At 32.4% G+C, this 23,722-nt stretch overlaps 1 protein-coding gene across 2 annotated transcripts; it reads right to left on the reverse strand.

The window, feature by feature from the left end:
* Positions 1-1,035: 1,035 nt before the first annotated feature.
* LOC113510880 (uncharacterized) lies at positions 1,036-23,263 on the reverse strand. 2 transcript variants are annotated; one of them, XM_026894431.3, is made up of 8 exons: positions 22,951-23,263; positions 19,487-19,701; positions 14,434-14,684; positions 12,537-12,983; positions 9,547-9,811; positions 6,965-7,064; positions 3,648-3,837; positions 1,036-2,186 (listed from the first exon to the last, which is right to left on the reverse strand). In XM_026894431.3, exons 1-8 carry the CDS (start codon positions 23,062-23,064, stop codon positions 1,678-1,680), a joined length of 2,091 nt encoding a protein of 696 aa, XP_026750232.2. In that variant the 5' UTR covers positions 23,065-23,263; the 3' UTR covers positions 1,036-1,677. The 2 variants fall into 2 exon arrangements, with proteins under 2 accessions (XP_026750232.2, XP_026750233.2); XM_026894432.3 differs by lacking the exon at positions 22,951-23,263 and adding an exon at positions 22,295-22,793.
* Between the last annotated feature and the right edge of the window lie 459 nt (positions 23,264-23,722).

Below are 23,722 nucleotides of genomic sequence, written 5' to 3' on the forward strand. Positions count from 1 at the left end.
GCAGTGAATTTACAGGGTACAGAGGCATAATAGCTTAATCCTCAGGAATAATAGCAACGCATGGGCGTATCACGGTCGAAACAGTACCCTTTTATGTCGATGGTACTGCTCATGTCCAAAGGCGACGTTTATCGCTTTCCATCAAGTGGGCCGTCAGCTTGTTTGCCATTCTAAGATGCATAAAAAAACCATAGTATTCAGTACGATGGACTCTAGGGGTTGAGATTGACCTGACAGGGTATATTATGGGAACGGTAATTAGAATTACTAACAATTACAGATAAAATGCATAGCAGTTATTCAGCAACCATGTGGCCGTATATCCGGCTATGTCAGTGCGAATTGATTGCAATCATGACTTATTCTTGGTGGGCACCAAACAATACCCAAATTTAACAAAGTTTGCCAAAATCTATCTTTCAGCATCATGCAGCAGTGTGTACAGCGAAAAACTTTCTGAAGCTAGCCTTATTTATGAAGAGAAGCGAAACCGCTTGCCACCTTTCAATGAAGAGAAATTAGTATTTATTCACCATAATTTGCTCTTAGTGCAGTATGAGTAATAATTAAATTATTTTCTTTCTATTACATTCATTTACTATTGTGTATTTTAATTCGGCGGGATGCCTATCCGGCCGAATAGTAGTTATCCGGATATCGGATAGTTACCGGATATCCGTTTCATCTCTACTAACAATTCTTCAAATTCCTGTTCGTTCTATGTGAATACATTCATTGTCTGTGCGGATTGCAAAGCTGCTACTAGTTATGTATCTGTAAATTGTCTGCAAAACTCGCTTGTTCAGCCCACAAGGATTGGTAACATTTAAATATTTTTATACCGTGACTCACGCGTAATCGTCTCATACTACAACTGGATAATGGATCCTGTACTAGTAGGCATGGAATTTACTTGTTTTAATTATGAAGTCATCTACACAACTATACGTAAAAAGTAAATAATAATAGTTCTAAATACGATTTAGGCGGAAAGGATAAGTTGAATAGGCTAAGGGAATAATTAAAAAACGAATGTTTACTTTCAGAGTGTATTGGTACTAACGTCTGTATCAGAATTCAATTGTTCCATTCCTACGACAACTGGAAATCCTAAGTAATTTTTAAGGACGTGGAACTAATTTGAAATCTTTAATCATATTACTTAATTAACTTAACAGTGAATATATCAGCACTTACACAATAATTGCACCGAAAATAGTAATGCGAAACTTAAAACGATCTTAACCTAAACTATCATAACAAAGCATTTGCAAAATAAACATATCTCTGATTTATTATATTAATTTTGATGTCTCAAATAAATACTTAACAACATGCGTACAACTTCCGACAATTTATTTAATATTCATAACTCTCCTTGAAATAAGTCTGACTTAAATACGTATATAAAGCATTCATCATCTATCTCACTAACATAACACAAAAGTACATAATTATAAAATCTTACATATTGCATAGAAAAAAAGGGTGCCAATAGTACACTTTTCTATGTACTGACAATTATACCATCAACATTTTATACAAATTAAAATGCTGGAATAATTTCGTAATAATATAAAAATTGTCATCAAATAATAATAAAATAGTCATCTATATGGTAAAAAAATAATAATAAAATAAAGATATAAATATATAGAATCTTTGTGTAGCGGTGATTTAAAACTCATTCGACGTGTTGTTGACGACAAAGCTCTTGACTTCAGTTATATTTCTGGTGTCGTAATCTGAGATCTCCTCGACGACAATGTCCTCGCTTTTGACAGGAATCGGAGGGAATACGTCTAGAAGCTCCCCAAGTTTCCTTCCTGTCGAGATGAAGGTGTTCGTCAGAAATCCATTGTCTTCAATGTTATAAATGTTGTCGTCGTCGGTATGCATCTTTGAATTTGTTTTGTATAGGTTCTCGTAGTTCTCCTCTCTAACAATCGGTGGCAAGTAATCTTTTCCATTATCATAGTCAAATTCGAGCTTTTTCATGCGTTTCTTTAAGTTCGGTGGCCAGTCCTCATCAATGGGCAGATCGACGTACCCTGCCGGTAGTACCTTAAGGGTATCCAAATTCTTGACAACTTGGTAATCGTGATCCGAGTGTGGCCGGTTGAACGTGATTAGTTCCTCCATGTTGAATTCACCGTCGTCGATGACCGTCTCATCGAGCGTTAATTCTGTAAACATGTATCTCATTAATATAATAATAATATAATATATTTTCAATGGTTTACCGAACTAAAAGCACAATGACATATACAAACATCTAAACTAATATTATAAGAAAAGATTTTTTTATATGTTTGTAATGGATAAATTTAATTAATTAAAAAAAAAAACATACAATAAGCTACATTATCAGTGAGTAAAATAAACTGAATTTTATTAAAAAAAAAGGGCCAGGTCGCAAGTGACTATTGAGCAAAGAATCCAAGGTAAGAAAATGTGTGGCATGCCACTTTTAGTAAAAAAAATGACAAAAGATAAAAATGGTTATATTGTTTGGACAAAAGGACTAAAAAAATACTCATAGTTGTCTAAAGTATGAGTCACAGGCATAATAAAATCACGAGAGTAGAGCCCTTTGTGTAGATCCATTGAATAGGTCCGATGTAAATGTGGTGTAATAATATTTTGTTATATTATGGAACTCATATGGATAGGTTAAAAAAGAGACTACGATAGGGCTAGGACGTAACCCAAAAGCGAATGCGGAAAGGACTGCTGATACAGAAGAATGAATGAGAAAAACACTCCGACCACAAAAAATAATATAAATAAGGGTAAGATGATAATGCTGATTTAGATTTTGGAATTCTGGTTTTAGTAACAAAACGTTTTAAATTCGAAGTATATTTGCAATAAATACTTATATAACTAAACTGAAAAAACAATATAACTAAAAAGAATTACGACATTTCAGCTTGGCATTACGTAATCTTTTTTTATGATCAAAAACTTGATAATATTACGTAAGAGAAAGTTGATTGTTAGCCAAGCTCATCAAACTGTGGGGCAATAGCTGTATAATTGCATGAAATGGTAACAATGTCTATTCATTTTTTAATCTGACGTAGTACAAATCAATGGACTGTGGCAATATTTTAGTTTGAAATCGAAACCATATATGTTATATTATATAAATATGTTGGCGTGAATTTACTGGGTATAGAGGAATAACACCTGAGTCCTCAGGAATGGCAACGCATGGGGGATATCATGGGCGAAACAGTATACTCTGTTATGTCCATGGCACTGCTCATGTCTATAGGCGACGGTTACCACTTTCCATCAGGTGGGCCGTCAGCCGATCCGTTAAACAGTCAGCTCTCTTCACTTAGGAGCCATAGTCTAGATAAGTATTATTTTTCCCGAGTTGACTAAGAAAATTGGTGTCATTTATAATGTTTATCAATTATGCCTTGTAAATTCACTGTCATATCCCACCCTTCTAACCGAAATACAGCTGTGCAACTGCAACACTGCAGCTTCAAAGTAAAAACATGAGTGGGGCAAAAGTCAAGCAGACATCCTTTGTACAAGGTCTGTTTGGTAAAGTGGTTACATCCTAACACATAGGATACTTTACATATTGATACACAGACAAAACCGCGGGATACAGCTAGTTGATTACTTACTGTTGGTAGCCGAGAGCAGTGCCCGTGTGATGGCAGGCGACGTGGCCACCTGCTCCGTGCTTCTGGGACGGATCTCATCTCGCATAGACGGCAATGCCACCAGGGCCACCGACAGCAGTAACACCAGCAGACACGTCGCCGGCTGCGCGGACTTGCCGCTTGAATTTCCAGTCACGCCCGTTAACACATTCTAGAGGTAGAAAAACATAATATATAAATACTATCATGGGCGAAACAGTTACTACTCTACTATGTTATGTCCATGGTACTAGCTCATGTTTATAGGCGATGGTTACCACTTTCCATCAGGTGGGCTGTCAGCTTGTTTGTCATTCTAAGTAACAAAAAAAAATCCAAATACTACTGGATATAGCAACATCTACTTTTGAAATGAGAACATGTACGAGGTCTGTCCGGAAAGTTCGTATAAAAGTGTTCTGGAATGCGAGAAAGAGGAGTGGGGAGGCCAGGTAAGCGCAGGACCCCTTCCTTATGTCCCTAACAATGCTTCAGTTCTGGTCTGACCGCCGTGCGGTGCGAACTGGCTTGTCACGCCATCTGTGAAGTTACCTCTTAACGAAACCCCGTCGGCATGGAGCCCGCTTCCGTTGAAGAGCAGCGCGTCGTAATCAAGTTTCTCTCGAAACTCGGCAAGAATGGCCGTGAAATTTTTGCCGATCTAATTCGATAAGACATCCGGGGAACCACGAACAAAAAAATCAAGAAAATCCCGCTCAAATGTCAAGACAATGTTGATTGTTTTTTTCGATGTTCGGGGGATTGTCCATCAAGAATTCGTCCCTCCAGGCCAGACAGTTGATGGAAAATTCTACGTCGATGTGCTCAGACGCCTCAAAGCTCGTGTGGCACGAGTTCGTCCAGAATTGGCGCGAGAGGGGCGTTGGATTCTTCACCACGACAATGCCCCTGCCCACACCTCTCTTGTTGTCCGTGAGTTTTTGAGTAAAAATTCCATTACGGTGACCGAACACCCCCCTATTCGCCGGATTTGGCCCCGTGTGACTTCTTCTTGTTCCCAAAAACCAAATTGGTACTTCGGGGGCGGCATTTGGGGGACATAAATGAGATAAAAAAAGCTACGACGGGGCAGCTGAGAAACCTACAACCAGAGGACTTTCAAGGAGCCTTCTCACAGTGGAAACGGCGTTGGCACAAGTGCATTATGTCACAGGGGGAGTACTTTGAAGGGGATAAAATTGATTTACCTGAATAATTGTAAAATAAAATTTTTAAAAAACTTTTATACGTACTTTCCGGACAAACCTCGTATGATCGGTAGATGACTACAGATGTACAGGAATTGTTTATTTGGACATTAAGAATTATCTATTAATTTTGATTATTTAAAATATCTATCACTACGTGCGGATATAAAATACCTTATTTTGAAATCGATTTAAAAATAAGTTCTTACGTACGTGATAAACGTGAGATAAGTTTAAAATCTCAGCAGTTTAGATAAATTATAATATGCGCACGCTATATTTGCAAAATATTCGATAACATTCTCTAAAATGATAACTTTAGGTCGTGTCGAGGAGATACTTTTAAATTTTCGAAACAATATTTTGTTATTACATTAACGTCACATAATTTGGAGCGTTGTTTGATATAATTATATCTTATAAACATATACAAAGTTTGCTGCGATATCGGAATTTTCATATCTTACCAATTTTATAAATTTAAAAGTTTTATAAAGAGGTTTCGATGTAACAATTTTGTCGACGTACAAAAATTCTCTTTACTTCGTCCTTTTCATGTCGTGACAATTAGTAACAAAAAAGTAAACTTGCATCCTATGACGCACACGTCATAAATAAGGCTTACAAAGAAAGAGATTGTCTTCGAAAACAAAATGTCCGTCGTTTGCGCAATTTGCACCGATTTTAATGAAATTAACTAACAGAGTGTAACGTATCCTAAAACATTGAAAACTTTAAAACAAATTAATAATGTACTATCGACCTAAATACCTACTTCCATAGATATTGTATAAGATAAATTAGATTTTTTCCCTGTCGATAATAAAACGAAACGCGTTTACGTGACCATAAATTTTTATTACAATTTACGAATATACATTTTACTGAATCATGATGCTGTAAAAAATATGACTGACAAAATGAATTTTTACGAATTGAGGCACAGCGAAGTGAAACTAATTTAAAGCGAGACGTCAAAATGAAAGTTCTCAATTTGCTAACTATATTCGTGTTCGTGCTTTAACTAGCTTTTATTCGTGATGTAAAGTAAGTCTATATCCTTCTCCATCGCACACGTACTACGTATATACCAAATTCATATTGATTGGTTAAGCCGTTAAGGCGGTATAACGACGTAACAAACAAACAAACTCACTTTCATTATCATCACAAAACAATCTCGTATAAATTTGTCACAAACGAAACGCTTTTTTTGAGCTACATTTTCCCCCTTATTTATAAAACTTAACACATACAAATTTACTTTAACTATTACTGTTTTATTACTTTTAAAATGCAAAATTAGTGTAAAAGAGACAAAACAGTTCAATAGCTAAATAAGTTGACTTTTTATGATTAAAGGGGTTCTTTTATTACAATCTATACCCGTATATATCTTTTATTTTTTATGAACCACATTATAAAAAAATTTTAGTACAAAAGACGAATTTAATGCTATATAGCATTCTCTCCCAGTTAACCTATTACTACAAATCTCTAAAGAAATATAATCTTAAAGTTACAATAACTATATTGACACAAACTTTAAAACGTATAACATAATATGTAATTATAAATTTAATTTAATATATTAATTATATTATGACATTTATATGCATGTAATCTGTAGTCAATGTTGTGTACGCCTGCTATAGGTATGCATATCAGCATGCTACACAAAAAATGTTATTTCATTTATGTATAATATGTATACTGTTGGTATGCCTAATTCGAAATAAATAAATAAAATCTAACTAAGCACTAAGCATCCTATTATTACAAAATACACGGAACTTTAAAAGGAGAAAAAATAAATATTATATTTAATGAAGCCAACGAACTTTTAACTAATTACGTTTGAAAACACAAAACGGTAAGTGGAAGTGAAGTGTTTAAAGGATTTCTCAGTAAAAGTTATTATTAAGTGAAAACTTTTCAGTTGCTACCTAGTATTGAGAAGTATGATTACAATATTATATTTTGTGACCCGTGTAACTCTTATACGTTGAATTGTAGACCTTATTTTAAAGCAATAAGGTTCAATATACAATAAGTATTTAGAGTCTTAGTCTCATCTGTATTCTGACTTACCTGTAACCGCTTGAGTTGCGCCGTCAGCGACTGATTCTGCGATTGCAGTATTTTTATCCTCCTTATTAGCGTCTGGTTTTCCGCTGTGCACTGTTTGACCCTGTGACAATGATTCAACATGTTAACTTGATAAGGAGCCTTGCCATTTTGTTACCTCGAATATACAAGTGGAAATTAAAATAATAATCGTCCTTTTAAGGGAAAGTTTTACTAGTAAAACAGGTTTAAAAATGATTAAAAAAGTTTTAAACCTTTCGTATTAACTTGACGGATGGATGCGTTGCTTTATGGCATACTAGCTGATTCCCGCAGCTTTGTCCGTGTGTATCAGCAGGTATATAAAGTATTTTATGTGTTAACGTAGGACATGACCTGCCTGAGTTCTAAATTTCATTTAAATTCGTTTAGCCGTTTAAGCGTGTCTGAGTAACAAACATACGAGTACATACATAAAGAATTTTTTTTACAAACTCGTATTATTGTGATATTAATCCTACTAATATTATATATTTATATATATAATAGTATAGTAGGCAAAAATTTTTTTGTCTTTTTCGATCCAAATTCCTTTCGGACAAACGTTCAATTCCGCTGGACAAAAACTTACATAAAAAAGATGTTAATGCCTCAATTTCAACTAACATTATATTTGAATGTACTGACTACTCACTTTAAATACCTACACTAATAAATCGCTCACACTACACCGAAGCGAACAAGGTGAATTATTTATATAATATTGCAGTTTTCCTTGTCAATGTCTGCATTTATAATTTACCATTGCACATAATGTAGATATAACAGGAGAGCAACATCGTATACATTATATGAAGACAAATTCTCTTGTACTTCCGCAATATCCTCTCATACATACATATTAAATTTTAATAAGATTAATAGATATTCGAATTATTAAAAAATATTAAGTTCATGTATATACCCATGTTTCTTTATTCCATTATAACTTATAGATAATTTTTCTTAGAATGGCAAACAAGCTGACGGCCAATCTGATGGAAAGTAGTAACTATCACCTATAAATGGGGTTAGCTCTACATAAATGGCCCTGAATAATTTTTTTTATATTTATTTTTTTCTTTTGAAATGTATTTGTTTATACTATTATTTTAGTTTATACATCATAGACAGGACTCTTAACTAGTTAAAAGTACTTTTGATAGTTGATTTTAATAATAATTTATATAAAAACAATAGGCAATAAAAGCTACATTATAACAAGTAGTAGAAAATCATCCAATTACTTGGTCAACATTTATTTTAAGTAATGACGCTATTGCTTAAAGTAAACGCGTCCCCATTGCAACCAGATCATCAATACAATTAATGTTCATAGTATATTAGATGTGTCCCACAGATCTCCCCGCGTGATTTAGTATAATTTGCTTCAATAAAACTTAATAAAATGGTAGCCAATTTTTATTAAATTATTACAGAAACATTCTCTAAATGAAATAAGTAATAAATTGAAAAATATAATCAATTAATCATTTTTTATTTATACTACTTTCACATCTAATAGACTGTCTTATGATCGGGTAAATTATTCGTTAGTTTATACTGAAATATATTATATAAAATATATAATGCGTATAATAAATTTCATTAAAATTCCTTTACCGGCCAAACTCGAGTCTAAGAATTTAAGATTTTGTTCCAGAAAAAAAATCAAGACGTCAATGGTGACAAAACCAGTTATTTTGATTTAAAAACTAAACTACTATTAAAAAAATCTATGGACCAATGTGAAAGTATATCCTTTTAGACAAAAAAAATAATTTTCCAAATAAGTGTATAAATGATGGAGTAATGAGGTAATAAGCATAAAAAGATAAAAATATGTCTCTTCCTTTTTTAAAGTGTTAAGAAAAAAAATTTTGCTCGATTCGATATTTAAAAATAGAAGTGAAAGTATTGTATGCTTATTGGATAAAATTGTTTTCTTATTTATTTACAGTTAGATAAGGATAATTTATGTACCGGTATGACGTAATGCTACGTGGCCGGGGATCCACGCCGCGGGTGACTCATGAATACCTTTTCTATTTGAGCATCGATGATGAACACAATTCCCCGGATTTGTTGTGAAATATGCACATACTACGCGTGGCATAACGTGGCTGTTTTGACGTGGAAGTGTATTTTTTGCTTTTATTGGTTTTTATATTATTGGAAACGGTAATTTGGTTTAGTCTTAGAGGACGAAAGTCTTAATTAAAATAACTTATAAGATGGGCAAACTGTCCCATATCTCATAATATCAGATTGACAAATAAATTTTTGGATGGTGTTTTTCATAACTTTCACTAAAATTTGAATATTAATTATTCGCTATAAGTACAATAGAAAATAAAAAAAAAAATTCAATACTAACAGCGCTAGCAGAACTATTCGTTCTTCGTCCCATGCTTTTTTTTTTTTTAGAAAATTAAGGCCAGTTTCACTATTCTAACACTTGCATAAATGGCTGTGTATGATTTCACATTCAATTCAGCATAATATGGTACAACTCGATTCTCTCTGCCTAACTCAAAAAAGAACTAAGCGACAATAGATATCCTTACCTATCCTCAAGCCCGTCAACATACTCCTTCTTGCGTTTCCTCGAGTCCTGGGCGGAAATCTTATTTCTGATCTTGCGTCGGATCCTTTTCAGTTCCCTTTCTTCGTGTTTCGTCAACGGGTAGCTGCTTGGCAAGGTGATGCCTTCCTTTGCTAACAAACGTCTCTCTTCAGCTGTTAAAACGAGACGGGGATAACCGTTCCTGCCGTCGTTGATTTGGGTCTGTTCTGGTTCATCATCATCACTGCGTTCGCTTCCAGAGTCATCTGGAAACAAAATCAGAGTTAGCATTGCAATAGATATAATAATTATGGATATAAAAAAAATTAAATTAAAATGTTTCTTCAAAGAGGTGGACTTGTTTACAAGCACTTTAAAAATCGTCATTTTTTATCAATGCAGAGTTCGGAAAGTCGTTATTTGTTGAGAAGAGCCCGCAAGAAACTAAACAGTTACTCTTTTAAATCTCTGTTAACATTATGTGTATTTATTTTAAATGTACTATGTCTAAAACTACATGGTCGTTAAAAGCCCGTGCATAATCGATTAACACTATGCACATTTCTTATTCAAGTAATTGTTATAGATAGATACTTAAAATTTTACTACATTAACAAAATTTAGGAGACCTAGTTGTAATTTATAGTTTTGCCAATGATAAAAACCGTTTAAAAATACTAAATACACGTGTTAATCTACGAAATTTTAGGCCGCATTTATGTAATAAATGCAATTTATTAATAAATAAATATCCAACATCTCCCAAACTTTCACATTTATCAGTAGGATAAAGTAATTTATTCATATCATTGTTTTTCACAATTCGAGTAGTGAGAATGCGATGGAAAAGATCCAAATGTGTTTCGTATGCTGTATGTATCTTATCGTGCTCTTATCATGTACCAGCAAAACTGAGATAAGCCTGATGAAGTAACTGATCTAGTTATTCGATGGAAATCATTAATTGTTATAACGTCAATATTTTATTGAAATTGGTGTTATCTTGCGGAAGTACATATTACTGGTTATTTAATTAGAATAACTTTGTTTAATTCCGGTATCATTAGTATGTGTGTGACAACACTTGAAAATTGACCACCATTATTATTACCCGAAGGTCTACAACCTTCCATATTAGCTCTCAATCGCCGACCGCCATTTACTTCACGCACGTTTTGTGCCACGTGTTACCTCTCTAAACGAGGCATTTTCAGTAAGATTATTAGATTGCTGCTCAGATCCTAGTGTTAACCATTTGGCACCTAAATTGCAAAAAATTATTCGCAGTTTTGGTACCGAGATTGAGGGCATAAAAGTAGCGGAATTAAATATAATAAATATAATGAAATAACCAATTATAAGGTCAGTCATAACAAATATTTAAAGTCCCATTGCTGACCTAAAGTTTTTTTCGACTTTTCCATTCCTAGAAAAGTTTTTTATTTGTACACATAGATAGATTTACGTTTTTTGCGTATTTAAAAGAATTAAAATATTTAAAAGTTAAAATATTTTTTTATCATGTTGCCATGATGATAAGACGTGGTAGATAATAACAATATTTTGTTACAACTTTCGTGAAATATTACAACTATGTCATAAATGGTTATAACTGCCCAAGTTTGATAACCGGATTGTCTAGTTTTAGATACAAATACATCCAAATGGTTCATCTATATTGTTACGTGTGACAGAGCGAGTAGACCAGTTAAGAAAAGTCCGGAAAACGAATGTGATATAACCACTTTATATGTATTTAAAAATAGAAATATCTAATGAAGCACTTCTTTTAAAATCATTAATGTAAATTAGATCTCGATTGTGGTTTTTTTTTTTCCTTTTTCTATTCGTAAGGCTCAAAGCTGATTGCATCGAGCGCTGATTAAATTATTAAATCTGATGAAATCTTTTCCGCGATTACATTTTCATTTGGTCGTATAGATTTTTCCTCTGAAATAACGCAGTTAGAGTTGTACTAAAGTCAACTCTCATTCTTGTCCTATTTAGTTTGCTTAATAAAAATGACTATTTTCAGTAGAATATATTTTTTGTACCGTAAGGTTTATTATTAAATGATTATATTATATATAAATTTTACTTAATATTATAAATGTGAATCTTTGTGAGAACGAATGGATGTTCGTTGGTCTTTCACGCAAAAACTACTGAACGGATTTGAATAAAATTTGATACATGGATAGGTTATATTCTGAGAATATGGGTAACTTTATATATATATATATATATATATATATATATATATATATATATATATATATATATATATATATATATATATATATATATATATATATATATATATATATATATATATATATATATATAAATATGTGTGTGTGTGTAAATATATATATGGCATTTTTATACAACTTAGAATGGCAAACAAGCTGACGGCCCACCTGATGGAAAGTGGTAAACGTCGTCTATAGACATGAGCAGTACCATGGACATAACAGAGTGTACTGTTTCGCCCATGATACCCCCCATGCGTTGCCATTCCTGAGAACTCAGGTGTTATTCCTCTGTACCCTGTAAATTCACGCCATATCCCACCCTTCAAACCGAAACACAGCCATGCAAACACAACTGCTTCACGGTACACGAATGGGACAGAGGTGCAAAGCAATTGACTTTTGTACAAAGTCCCCCTCTGGTAAAAATGGTTGTTAAAAACATGAAAATAGTAACTGACTCATTTTTAGAAATTCATATGAAATTATTAACGTTATACTAAATTCATATAAAACTTGATAGAAATAAATATCGTTGGTTTATTCCATGTACAGTTAATAGATAATAAATAGACTTTCATCAGTCTAATGACAACCTAAAAACACCAATTTACGAGTACATCGACCGTGTCTATGTAACAAAGCGTCGACGCTTCTAAATTCAAACAATTGTCTCCAATAAAATAGATTGAACAGATTGAATCTAGACGGCTCGGCTGAAAAGTGAAACGGTACCCACCACAATGGCTGCTGTTGTGCCTGTACTGGTATTCACTGCGAGACTCCACTTTGACATCTTGCAGCTTGCTTTGCGATAATAAGTTGGCAGCCGCCAGCTTTAAATTCGAGGCGTTCTTTAGATCTGCAGCGTTGATTATTTTAATGGATTTTAGGTCTTTCATGTCTTTAATTGTGACGGGAAGGAGGATGGATCTAGGGTTACCCGCCATTGGAGCCACACGTATGACTCTGCGTTGCGGGGCGACCGTTTCCACAGGTTTAGAGTACACCTTCGTTTGCTGATTTAGGACCTGAATGTTGGCAACCTTCAGAGGCTTCTGGGGTTGTGCCTTCACGACCAGCTGGGGCTTCGCTGGTGAGGCAGACACCTTAATCGAAGGTCTCTGTACTTTCGGTTGTACAACCACTTGTGGTTGTGAGAGCCGACGCTTTCTTTCCGTTTTACCTAAAAATAATTCGCTATACAATTTTCGATTCAATCACTTATCGTCTAAGAGCTAATTTCGAAATTTCTTCATGCAACAATCAAAGTTTGGTATACCTAATTCTTAAGTAAATATATACGTACTTTTAAATCAAAGAATGCAATTTACTGTAAGTACCTATGATATTAATATTAATTTACTATAATATATTAACTTAATGACCATGATTGACTACAGTTTAAATCATATTTATTTTAATAATAAATTTAATATATACAGTTTGTTTTAATAGAATATAATGACAACGCAATCAAACAAATAATTGTCTGAACTATTACTACTAAGATTGTCTATTGATATCTAATAGTAGTATAAATAAAAAATCGATCAATTGATTTAATATTTCGATTACACACTCGTAGTAATCTCATTTAGTGAGCGTTTCTTTGAAAACAAAAAACTTTGGTCAACTTTCCATTAATTTCTATTGAATGTACCTTGAAAGCTATTCATTTAGGTATTTTATATAATATCTGAATTTTGCAAAAATGTAAAATGTTTGTGATTTAACATCATCAGCCATTTTGGGTCAGACAGATTAAATATGTCGTCACGACATACCATTTTTCTGTATCAATTGTATTTAACTAGTACCTATATACTTGTTTATGTGTTATGTAAAACGTATAACAAATGTATGCTCGTTTATATCTAAAACATTCCAACCCATGAATATTATATGAATAACAAATTTTCCAAACCACGTATATTTGTCCATATTATGTATTCAAGTGAGAGATATAATGATTCACTTCCAAGTCAAATCTCTCGGCGAAGGTCACTCGCTACTATACCGAGTTTTGGAAGTAGTAAAAAGAATAATAGATAACGGGTTGCGACTATAAGATAAATAAATTAGATATAAATAAAATACCTCATCTAGACACATTCATATATTTTAAAAATTATTTTATTAATTTAATGATTATTTAATATATAATATAAATAATTAAATAAGTAAAAGAAATATTTTAGTATATCTATAATGACAGAACCTATTAACGAATGAAGACCTTTAGTGTCAATTAGATAAGAACTTCTGTAATTAACCACTACATATTTGTTATTGTATCAACAATATCTGGTAACGGGTCAATACCCAGAACGTGTAAGAATACCTTTATCATCGTTTAAGTGCATATCAATTGAGGATAAAGTTGAAAGGAAATTATAAAACTGCTTAAATATTTACGGGCCACCCAACTTGGTTTTTTAATGGATGAAAATGGAATAGTAACCCCGCCTGCGCTATCGGTATACGCTGGCGGGGCACCAGTGAGAATTGATAGGTAAGGATGAATGCAGGTCAGTTGGCCAGAAGCTGGAACAAACCGAGTCGTATGAAAACCAAATGATCAATCTGAAATTGTAATTTTAAATACAATTATTAAATAAATTCATTGAACTCACCAGGGTTTTGGAATGTATTATTATTATTACTATTGCTGTTAATGAATCCAGGTACGACATTCTGTTCGAAGTCCAACATGTCGAATGACTCTTCGACGACCTCGCTAGAACTGTTTGAGGTATCACATGTGTCTTGGATGACCACATCTTGAGCGTTGCCCGGACTAGTGGGCTCCAGGCCCGCTGTGGTGCTGATGTCTTCATCACACGAGTTTTGAATGAGAAACGGCGACAATTGTTGCTCGAAATCGCTACAAACATCGATATTAGCGTAAGCGATAGATATATTGCACAAGTCCTTAAACTAGGCGAGCTCAGGTTTTAAAGAACCTATATAAGAGAACATTTCATAGAACATTTTATTTGAATATAACATAATATAGAGAAATCGTCACCTTGGCCCGATTGACTCGACTTCATCCTTACCTATCATCCCCTGTTGGTATCCCACCAAAATTACTGTTTTTATCCATTAATTAATTAAGATTGTCTTAAGATTCTGATTGATAAAAAAAAAAGAGTTCAATTGTGGCAAAACCAGTTATTCTCATTTAAAAATAAAACTATTTAACCGATTATGAGAAAATTTCTATGAAATCAATCTGTAAGTATATATCCTTACAGATCCAAATCGGTTTACAACTAACGGAGTTATACGGCAACAAACATAGAAATACTAATAATATATAGAAAATAGGTAATATTATTCCTCATTTAAAAGTGAAGTACTTATCTTACGACATTAAACAGTATCCATACTTCGTGATAAATGATAAGAATGATTGCAAGAACCTGTTTATTTCTGTGATAAGATCAATGTCGTAGATATAGTCATTATTATAATAGTAATTATCATTAAGTACAAAATGTGTCGAGATAGCCAAGTGAGCTATTTAAAAATAAATGATTTATTTACATTTCTTTCGAGGTCTACTTACGAATCACGTTACTAAGAAACTATATACGAGAATTTTTAATAGCAAATTTTGTAATGCAGTGCAATGAACGCTCGCATCACGCGGACGGCCGGTTATATTACCAAATAAAAACAACTATATTTTACTTTTTTATATATATCACTATGCAAATTTCCAGCCCACAGTAATAAAATAGAACTATGCTCAAAATTAATTTATTTTTTACAAACGCCACAAGGGGGAGACATGTATTCAGCAATGAACGGCTGATATGATGACGATGATGTTTTCAAGAATTTATAACTGATTATAATGATTATTTTTTAATCAAACGGTTTACTTCCATGGTTGTCGTTCTATACTCACTGATTTGATCAACATTGAAATAGGTCATTATTGAAGAACAAAATTTTACCCAGTTACATAATTTATATATTATTATATACGTATACGTAACTGGACTCAATTTTAACAGTCTTTTAGTGCACAAGTTTCGAGTAAAATTGTGGAAAAATATAAAAATCTCACTATACAATAAACGAAGCGTTTAAAATTGGACTTTATGCAATTAATTATACAAGTGTTTATAAAAAGACCTTGTATTATATTGATAAATTCCGATACAATAGGCTTTGTCGTATCTGAAGGCCAAAATTCTGTAATTAAACTGAATCTACACTACCTATAATTTACAGTTTCTGGAAAGTTCTAACTTTTTCTTTACTATTTCGACTTCTGGATGAAGAAGAAACAATTGTTGAAAACGGCAAATGTAATAGCCCTGTCGTCACCACAAGGTGTAATCCACGTTAAAACATTGACAATAAGGAAACAGGTATGTAGGTACTATTTACCTGCAAAAATTTTTCATCGCATTAAGTACTGATAGTGTATTTAAAAAACGTAGTAAGTTAATATAATTTCCTTTATATTTATATTTTTTCAGTGCATGCTTGAGAAAGAACAGGATGTGGGGATACGCCATATCACAAGATAAACTCATGGACCCGAGCCCGTCGAAATATGTAGATAATTGTTATTGCTGCTTGGTAACGATAACGATTCTATCGATAGATTTGTTTGCCACTTGTCTTCAGATACAGGGTGTTTATTATCAATTGATCAGTCTTTTTAAACGTTACAGGTAGCACGATTGTAAATTCTTTATTATCTCCGGAGATAGCAAATTCCATTGCAATGAATAAGTAGTATGTCTGTCATGTTAAAAGATATTTTCAGGTTCAATTTTTGGTCAAATCAATTCAGGAAACGAACTTTTCTCAATTGCCTAGCATCTGGTTGTTCCGGGATGGACCCCAAATGTTTGCTGTCTGGTATCTCTATAATACAGGGCATCCTATTTTGAGAACTACGTAATTGGTATTTGTGTGTAGTTATTATTAATTCGCGACTCCTTAAAAACTGTTTAAGATCCTACATTACATTTTAAGAACCATTGCAAAGTTTTCCAAAGTTCAAATTTTTCAATGTTCAAATATTTCTTACACGGTTATACTACAATGAGTTACGTATTGCGGACTAGAATATTAAGTAACGCAATCATATCGTCAAATTTATACATCGACTAAGATACTTAAGATGCATGACAATTGCATCATATAAATGTGAGTCACGGATAGGAACCAGTTACATTGACCTATGGCGTTGACGTATCTAGGGTAACCAATGATTTCATCATTAATACAACTATTACAGTTATTAAATCAATGGAGACAGAAACTGAAATATTACCAGAGTAAATTAAAACAGTCAAGATACATCAAAAATATATATATAAGGGTAACAAAGGCGTCAAGTAATGTATAACAGAATTCGTTGTTGTTAAAGTAAACATCTAAACTGACTAGCCTAGTAACTCTCATATTTTTGCAACCAAATCCTCAACGATGTGCCTACTTTTGACAATAGTCCTAGAAAGCAGGATGATTCCCAATACACTCGTATTTTGCTCTGTGAAAACAACAACGTTATATGGTGTTTAGTTAGCCGTTTACACTACCTAGATGTATTAAAGATTAATAAATAAACCAAATTAATACTGAATTACTGACCGGTAATATCACCATTCTCTTTTTATTACTAGTATTACTTGTAATATTTTAATTAATAACGAAATATTTTCTACAAGCAGGATCAAAACAAAAACAGTAGTATATTTAATTATGATAAAACTAATAAAGGATATATACAATTTTGATCTATCGGATGCAAAAATAATAAAAACCGGTTGAGAATTGTCAAAGGTCTAATAATAAATCAATTGTCAAAGGTCTCATAATAAATAAAGAAAAAATATTTTTAAGTCGCTTAAAAATAAAAGTACAAAGCAACGCCTTTCCCCTCCTAAATTTACCGCTAGGAACAATGTACGAGCACATTGTAGGTATAAAGACAGCGTTTCTGTTATCTTGTTTCTGAAAATATTAAAAAAGAAACAAAATTTCGTGATGAACATTCCATTAATAAAAACCTATTAAGTCAGGTATACGCGCTACATAATTACTCGTTTATGAGTAGTACATATAATAAGTCACGTCAGAGGATTTCGTGTATAACGAAAGCGGCTCAATAACTCTTGATAGGAGACGGCGACACTGTCATATCGTGTAGTAATAGACTACTATAGAGTACTAACTCTTACATAAAACTAGCTGTATCCCGTGGTTTCAGCCACGTGAATTAGGATATAATCCACCCGTGCATCAAATTTCATTCAAATCCGTTTAGTATTTAGAAATTTTTAAAAAGAAAAATATTTAGAAAGAGTAAGAAACATCCATCCATACATACATTCATTGTTATAAACTTTCGCATTTATATAAACAATAGGATACCTTATATTATATGCCATGAAAAATACCCAAGAAAGCTATAACATCATTAACACTGTTGTATGTATTGTTTGACACATGCTGTGTGGTCCCGCTATAGAATGGGCCACCCCTTCTCTTCCCGTGGGTGTCGTAAAAGGTCGAGAGATGGAGAAACAAGTTCCTCTTATAATATCACCAAAGCTTAACTGCGGTTGCCAACCTGCTTGACAAGCGTGACAACTAAAGGCAAAATCCCCATTATGGTCTATGCGCAAGAGTATACAGTCAACGGCTGATATAATAATTATAAAAAATGTATTGACATATACAGTTATATCTTCAAGTATGTACTATCATAAGTTAGCAAGTTAGTAAGGTATAAACAAAATTCTTGAGAGTGTAACGAACTCAGATTTTTTGCTGTAAGTACATACTTATAATAGTATAAATATATGTGAGCTGCAAATAGATCTGAGGAAGGAGTCGAGTCTTTGGACCAAACGTGTACAAAAATTTTTATACATAAGTTTTACACAAAATATTACTATTTTAGCATCATCGAACTGGATGAACTTTTTAAATATATAATTAAGACTAGCAATCCGACCCGGCTTCGCACGAGTAGGCAGAATTTTCGAAAACCAATACATATAATAAAAAAAAAAAAAATCAACCGAATCAACTGATCGGCTATTTTATAGCATTTTATATGTGATTCTTTAGATTGATATAACTGTTTTTATTTATTAACCGATTAAAATAAAACAAACACTAAATGTTAAGTGGTGCAAACAGAAGCATTAGTGAAAATCGCATTCAAATCGATTAAATCGTTTCTGAGATTAGCGTGCACAAATGTACATACAAACAGACAAAAATTCTAAAAATCATTGTTTTGGGTTCTATTACGTTCATAAAGCTCTCCTATAATAGTTTTTCTTATATATCTTCCATGTACAGACTGTTGCTTGTATTGATAGCACCTTCGATAAAATATTTAAAAAATTAAGTAAAGTACAATATTTCACAAAAAAAAAAAAAAAAACAATACTTGATTTGTAATATTTAAATTAAACTTCTATGGGACCAATCTGTAAGTATATTTCTTTCAGATAAAAAAAGAATGCACCAAATCCGTTTACAATTAACGAAGTTATGAAATAATAGACATAAAAAAGACAAATTAATTGAGAACCTCTTTTTTGAAGTCGGTTGATAAACTAGTATAACATTATGACAGTTGTATAGAGGCATGTGTAATCACATTTAATTTAAAGTATCTAAAAAAAATTAAAAACTCACAATTCTGCCTGATCACTGGACAGTCCACTGTCTGAACATGAGCTGCTCAGTGCTTCTGAAGGCTGAGACTGTGACACATTGTCCGACAGGTTATCAGATACATTCTCAGGACACAAGCTAAAGTCTGGCATAGACTCTTCGAGGAAGTTCAACGACCCCTGTTCCAAGGAGAAGATGTTCTCCAAAAAGTCGTCTGATCCCGGCCATGTATCAGACTGCAATAAAGGAATTTGATTTAAATAATTCAAGATTTTTTCCAAAAAAATTTTTTTTAATCTTCAATTTAATTTTAGATTAGCGTGGCAGTAGTAAAATACTTTAAAAATTTTCATAAAAAAATATCACTAAGTTAATTCATTAAACATATGAATAAATGTCATGTTACCTGTTGTGAACCAACATTAAGGATATTTTTAAACAAAACATGACAAATATTACTATTAACTACTACTATAACAACAATAATTGTTATAAAAAATTTAAGCTCTTATTTTGATAATAAAATATGCCTCATCCTTAACTAACCTTAGAAATGCGAAGGTAAGTTTGTTTATTACGTCTAAACTGCTGTATCGATTATGATGAATTTTGATATAGCGATAGATGGCGCTCTAGAGACGGTCATACTACTACTACTGCTACTTTTCTGTCAGTCACGCGGACCAAGACGCAGGTAAAAGTAATTAATAAGGCATATTTTAAATCATTTTGAGATATAATATGTTATATATATATATAATAAAAAAAATTTGAGGAAATTATATTTGTATACCAAAGGTTATTTACTCTATATCATTAAAATATATGTACAACACAATGTTCTTACAATGAATAATCTTTACTAATATTATAAATATGATTGTTTGTTAACTTTTGGCACTTGATCAACTGATCATTTCGAAATTTGGTATACATATAATATTTGGGATAGAGAAGGACATGGCCTTCTCTTTATCCTATTCGATTAACAATTATCCTAATAAAATAGACGATGTCTCATACATAACAAATATGGAAATATTTGTTATATATAAGACTAATGTAATGTATGTATGTAATATATATATATTCTTTATTGCACTTGTAAGTTACATATAAAATAATCAATTTATAATTGTTGTGAGCAAGGGTGGATTTATCTCTGACAGAGATCTCTTCCAGTCAACCCAGTACAGTAAGAAAGCATTTCGTTAGCAGGCAGCTGAAGTCTTATAAGACATAACTATTCACTTGCACAAAATTTGAGAAATATGAAATAAGTATGAAAGTTCAGTGACAAAACTATATTCTGCACATGATAGTATAATCTGGGTGACAGCTGAGACTGGCATTTTTTTACTATTATTTAGTATTGAATGAGATTTTTGAAGTCAGTCATTCTAATAAGCATAATTATGAATCCCTTAGTACAGTAAAGGGTATTGTTGAATCTGTAAGTTATTTTTTATGTTACTTTTTTTTCTACTGTTTTAGTGACCTGTCATCCACCCTATGATACAATGCACAAAGTATAATTAAAGACTTGTTAATTAATTACAAATTTCTAGAAACCATGTAATAATAAACATACATTATGTAATAATTTGGAAATGAGCTAAAAACAATAAATATTGTGCAAACATATTCTGATATATTATATTAAAATATTTTAAATACCAAAATAGCAATAGAATAAAAACTCATAGTTTATCAAAATTGCAACAATTATGTTAATGCTATTCTGATTGCATTAATAATAATCTGATAATAGTGTGAATTGTTTTTTTTTAATTATTCTAGAAAGTAAACACTAAATTACATTATGTGATTATTGGTTATATATAAGACTATTAACCAATAATGGCTACAATAATAATCACTAATGCTAACCAGTTAGAAGTTACTTTTAAAGAGTTAATTAGTATTCTCCAATATGGATCTCTCATGTCGGATCAAGATAGGTTGACTTATTGGTAAGTTGTAAGTACTTATATGTTATTAGCTGACTACCTCACCCTTTTACCCAAATTAATGAAAATAAAATATTATATTGAGTTAATCTAGGATTTGGTATCTACATACAAAATTTAATTCAATTCTGTCAAGCTATTTAAGCATATCTTTACAAATTCTCACATTGAAATATTATTATTACTGCAACTTGTTGATATATTTTTATAATATTACATTTAACAAAAAGATGAGTTGATACTAAGTAGATTTCGATTGTATTAAACTATTATTTATGTTCAATACAGCAGTGTGTTTGAGTTTAGTTGTGTGTGTGAATGACTTGCACATGAATTGTGCAATGCAATTTCATTAGTACTAAATTAGAAAATATTTATTAATAATAAAAATATAAACATATATTTGTTTTTTATTACCACCTGATTTCTAATCATCATGTTTAATACCTATACACATATACACAGTGTATGGAATGGAGCAGGTCATGAGCAAATGACTTTTGGTCCTATAAATGAAGTCACAACTAAAAACTAATAGCTAAATATTTACAAATATATGAGCCAGTAAACCCAGTCTCTTAGTTGGGCATATCTCCTAAGGATATCCACTGAACTAACTTTCATATACATCTAGGTCTTGTGTTAAATGAGTCAACTTATTAGATGATATCTTCTATATTATACAAGTTATAATTAAATATACAATAAATATGTGGAACTATTTTAATCTACATGTAAGTAGGACAATAATGTGCTATCTGAGACACTCATAATGTTTCATGATAAACTCTCCGCTAACAGTAGAATTTGCATCAACTATCCATATATTATAATATACTAAATAAGCATAATAATTTACCTCAAGTAAAGACAAAAGATCCACTCTTTTATCCATTTTATACACTTTCAAGTTGCATCTATGTTATTTAAAACATTTAGTCACTCCAAATATTGGAATTGTCACTGTATTCACAGAAGGGAATTGGGTAACACTATAAAATATACATTTAATTGTTCAATGGAGGATTATATGGTGATTCTAGTGTATACCGGTAAGATATCAGATGGCATATGGTAGTGACGACCGCATGGTGCCTAGGTGGCAATGTATTGACGTAACTTGTTTACGAAACGGGTTCACGGCGCGCGGCGCTATCACAAACTGGCAACGTAATTACAAAGCTTATTAGGGTAAATCCTCGTTCCAATTATGAATTTTCAAATTGGAATGCTAATCACTCAGAAATGAGAGGCTAGGGTTCGCGAGCGACACACAACCGATCACGAAACGAAATGAATGTATAACGGTAAAAGTAGGAACGTAAGCACGAAAGCTGTTGGACGAGATTCGCAGTCGACGATCACTTCACTTATTACTTCACCGGGCGCCTCTGAAAACACTCGCTACATAAATATAGTGCTGAATCTCTATAGGCAGCTACAGACAGTAAAGTCATTGACGTGACATCTTATCAATATACATTCAGACGATGGCAATAGAAGGAATATACTAACCATTAACGCGTCTTGTTGAAAACCATCCATTTTAGGATTTAATCCGTCTAGTTCCTGATCATTTCTTGTAAGATAATCTAAAATCCGGTTCATATCTTCGTTAACAAGAGTCATCTTGGTTTTCAAGGTTCCACATTGAGGTCAACATTATAAAATGGTACTATTATAAAACCAGAATATTAAATTTATTAACTATTCACAATACGTATAAGACACTTGTTTATAACAATATATTTTGATTTTATTTTTCTTAGTTTACAAAATTTAGTAGAGACATGACATTTCTCTACAACTTCCAACGTGGAAATAATGACGTCATGAATATAGAACACTTTGCGATACGCGATTGGCGCTTACGACTTGCATGAAAATTAATAAATTGTGTTAGCGCGCCATCTATTGACAATTTTGAACACTACTCTCGTTTCTTCCGTTCCTTTATATGCTGAATTTGATTGACATTTGTATACTAACGTTTATAAATAATATAAAATAATAATTAAAAAGGCTATTGTGCCAAAGTATTCACAAAATCGTCAAAAGGGAGTGATCTATGCAGCGGCGGCCTTAGAGGGTGGCGAACAGGGCAATTGCCCGGGGTCTCGCTTTTGCAGGGGCCGCGCGCAACAAGCCAGACAAATTTTAAACAACCAGTGAGTGGCATTTTGTCTAGTGACAAATTGCAAAAATTTCCCGATTCGCGTAATTTCCCCATTCGAATAATCGCGAATGAACAACTAACACTAAAATACACAAGTAAAAAAAATTGTAA

This window comes from Galleria mellonella, unplaced genomic scaffold, assembly GCF_026898425.1.
Source record: "Galleria mellonella isolate WM207_F2 unplaced genomic scaffold, CSIRO_AGI_GalMel_v1 utg32, whole genome shotgun sequence".
NCBI classification, from domain to species: Eukaryota; Metazoa; Arthropoda; class Insecta; order Lepidoptera; family Pyralidae; genus Galleria; species Galleria mellonella.

Bases quoted from the DNA above. Each gene is read 5' to 3' on its own strand.
- LOC113510880 (XM_026894431.3), bottom strand. From the start codon at position 23,064: ATGACTCTTGTTAACGAAGATATGAACCGGATTTTAGATTATCTTACA. The intron at 14,685-19,486 runs GTGAGTTTTTAA...CGATGTTTGTAG, and splicing joins TCCAGTGATCAGGCAGAATT to CGATTTCGAGCAACAATTGT. The intron at 2,187-3,647 runs GTAAGTAATCAA...ACATGTTTACAG, and splicing joins ACTGCTCTCGGCTACCAACA to AATTAACGCTCGATGAGACG.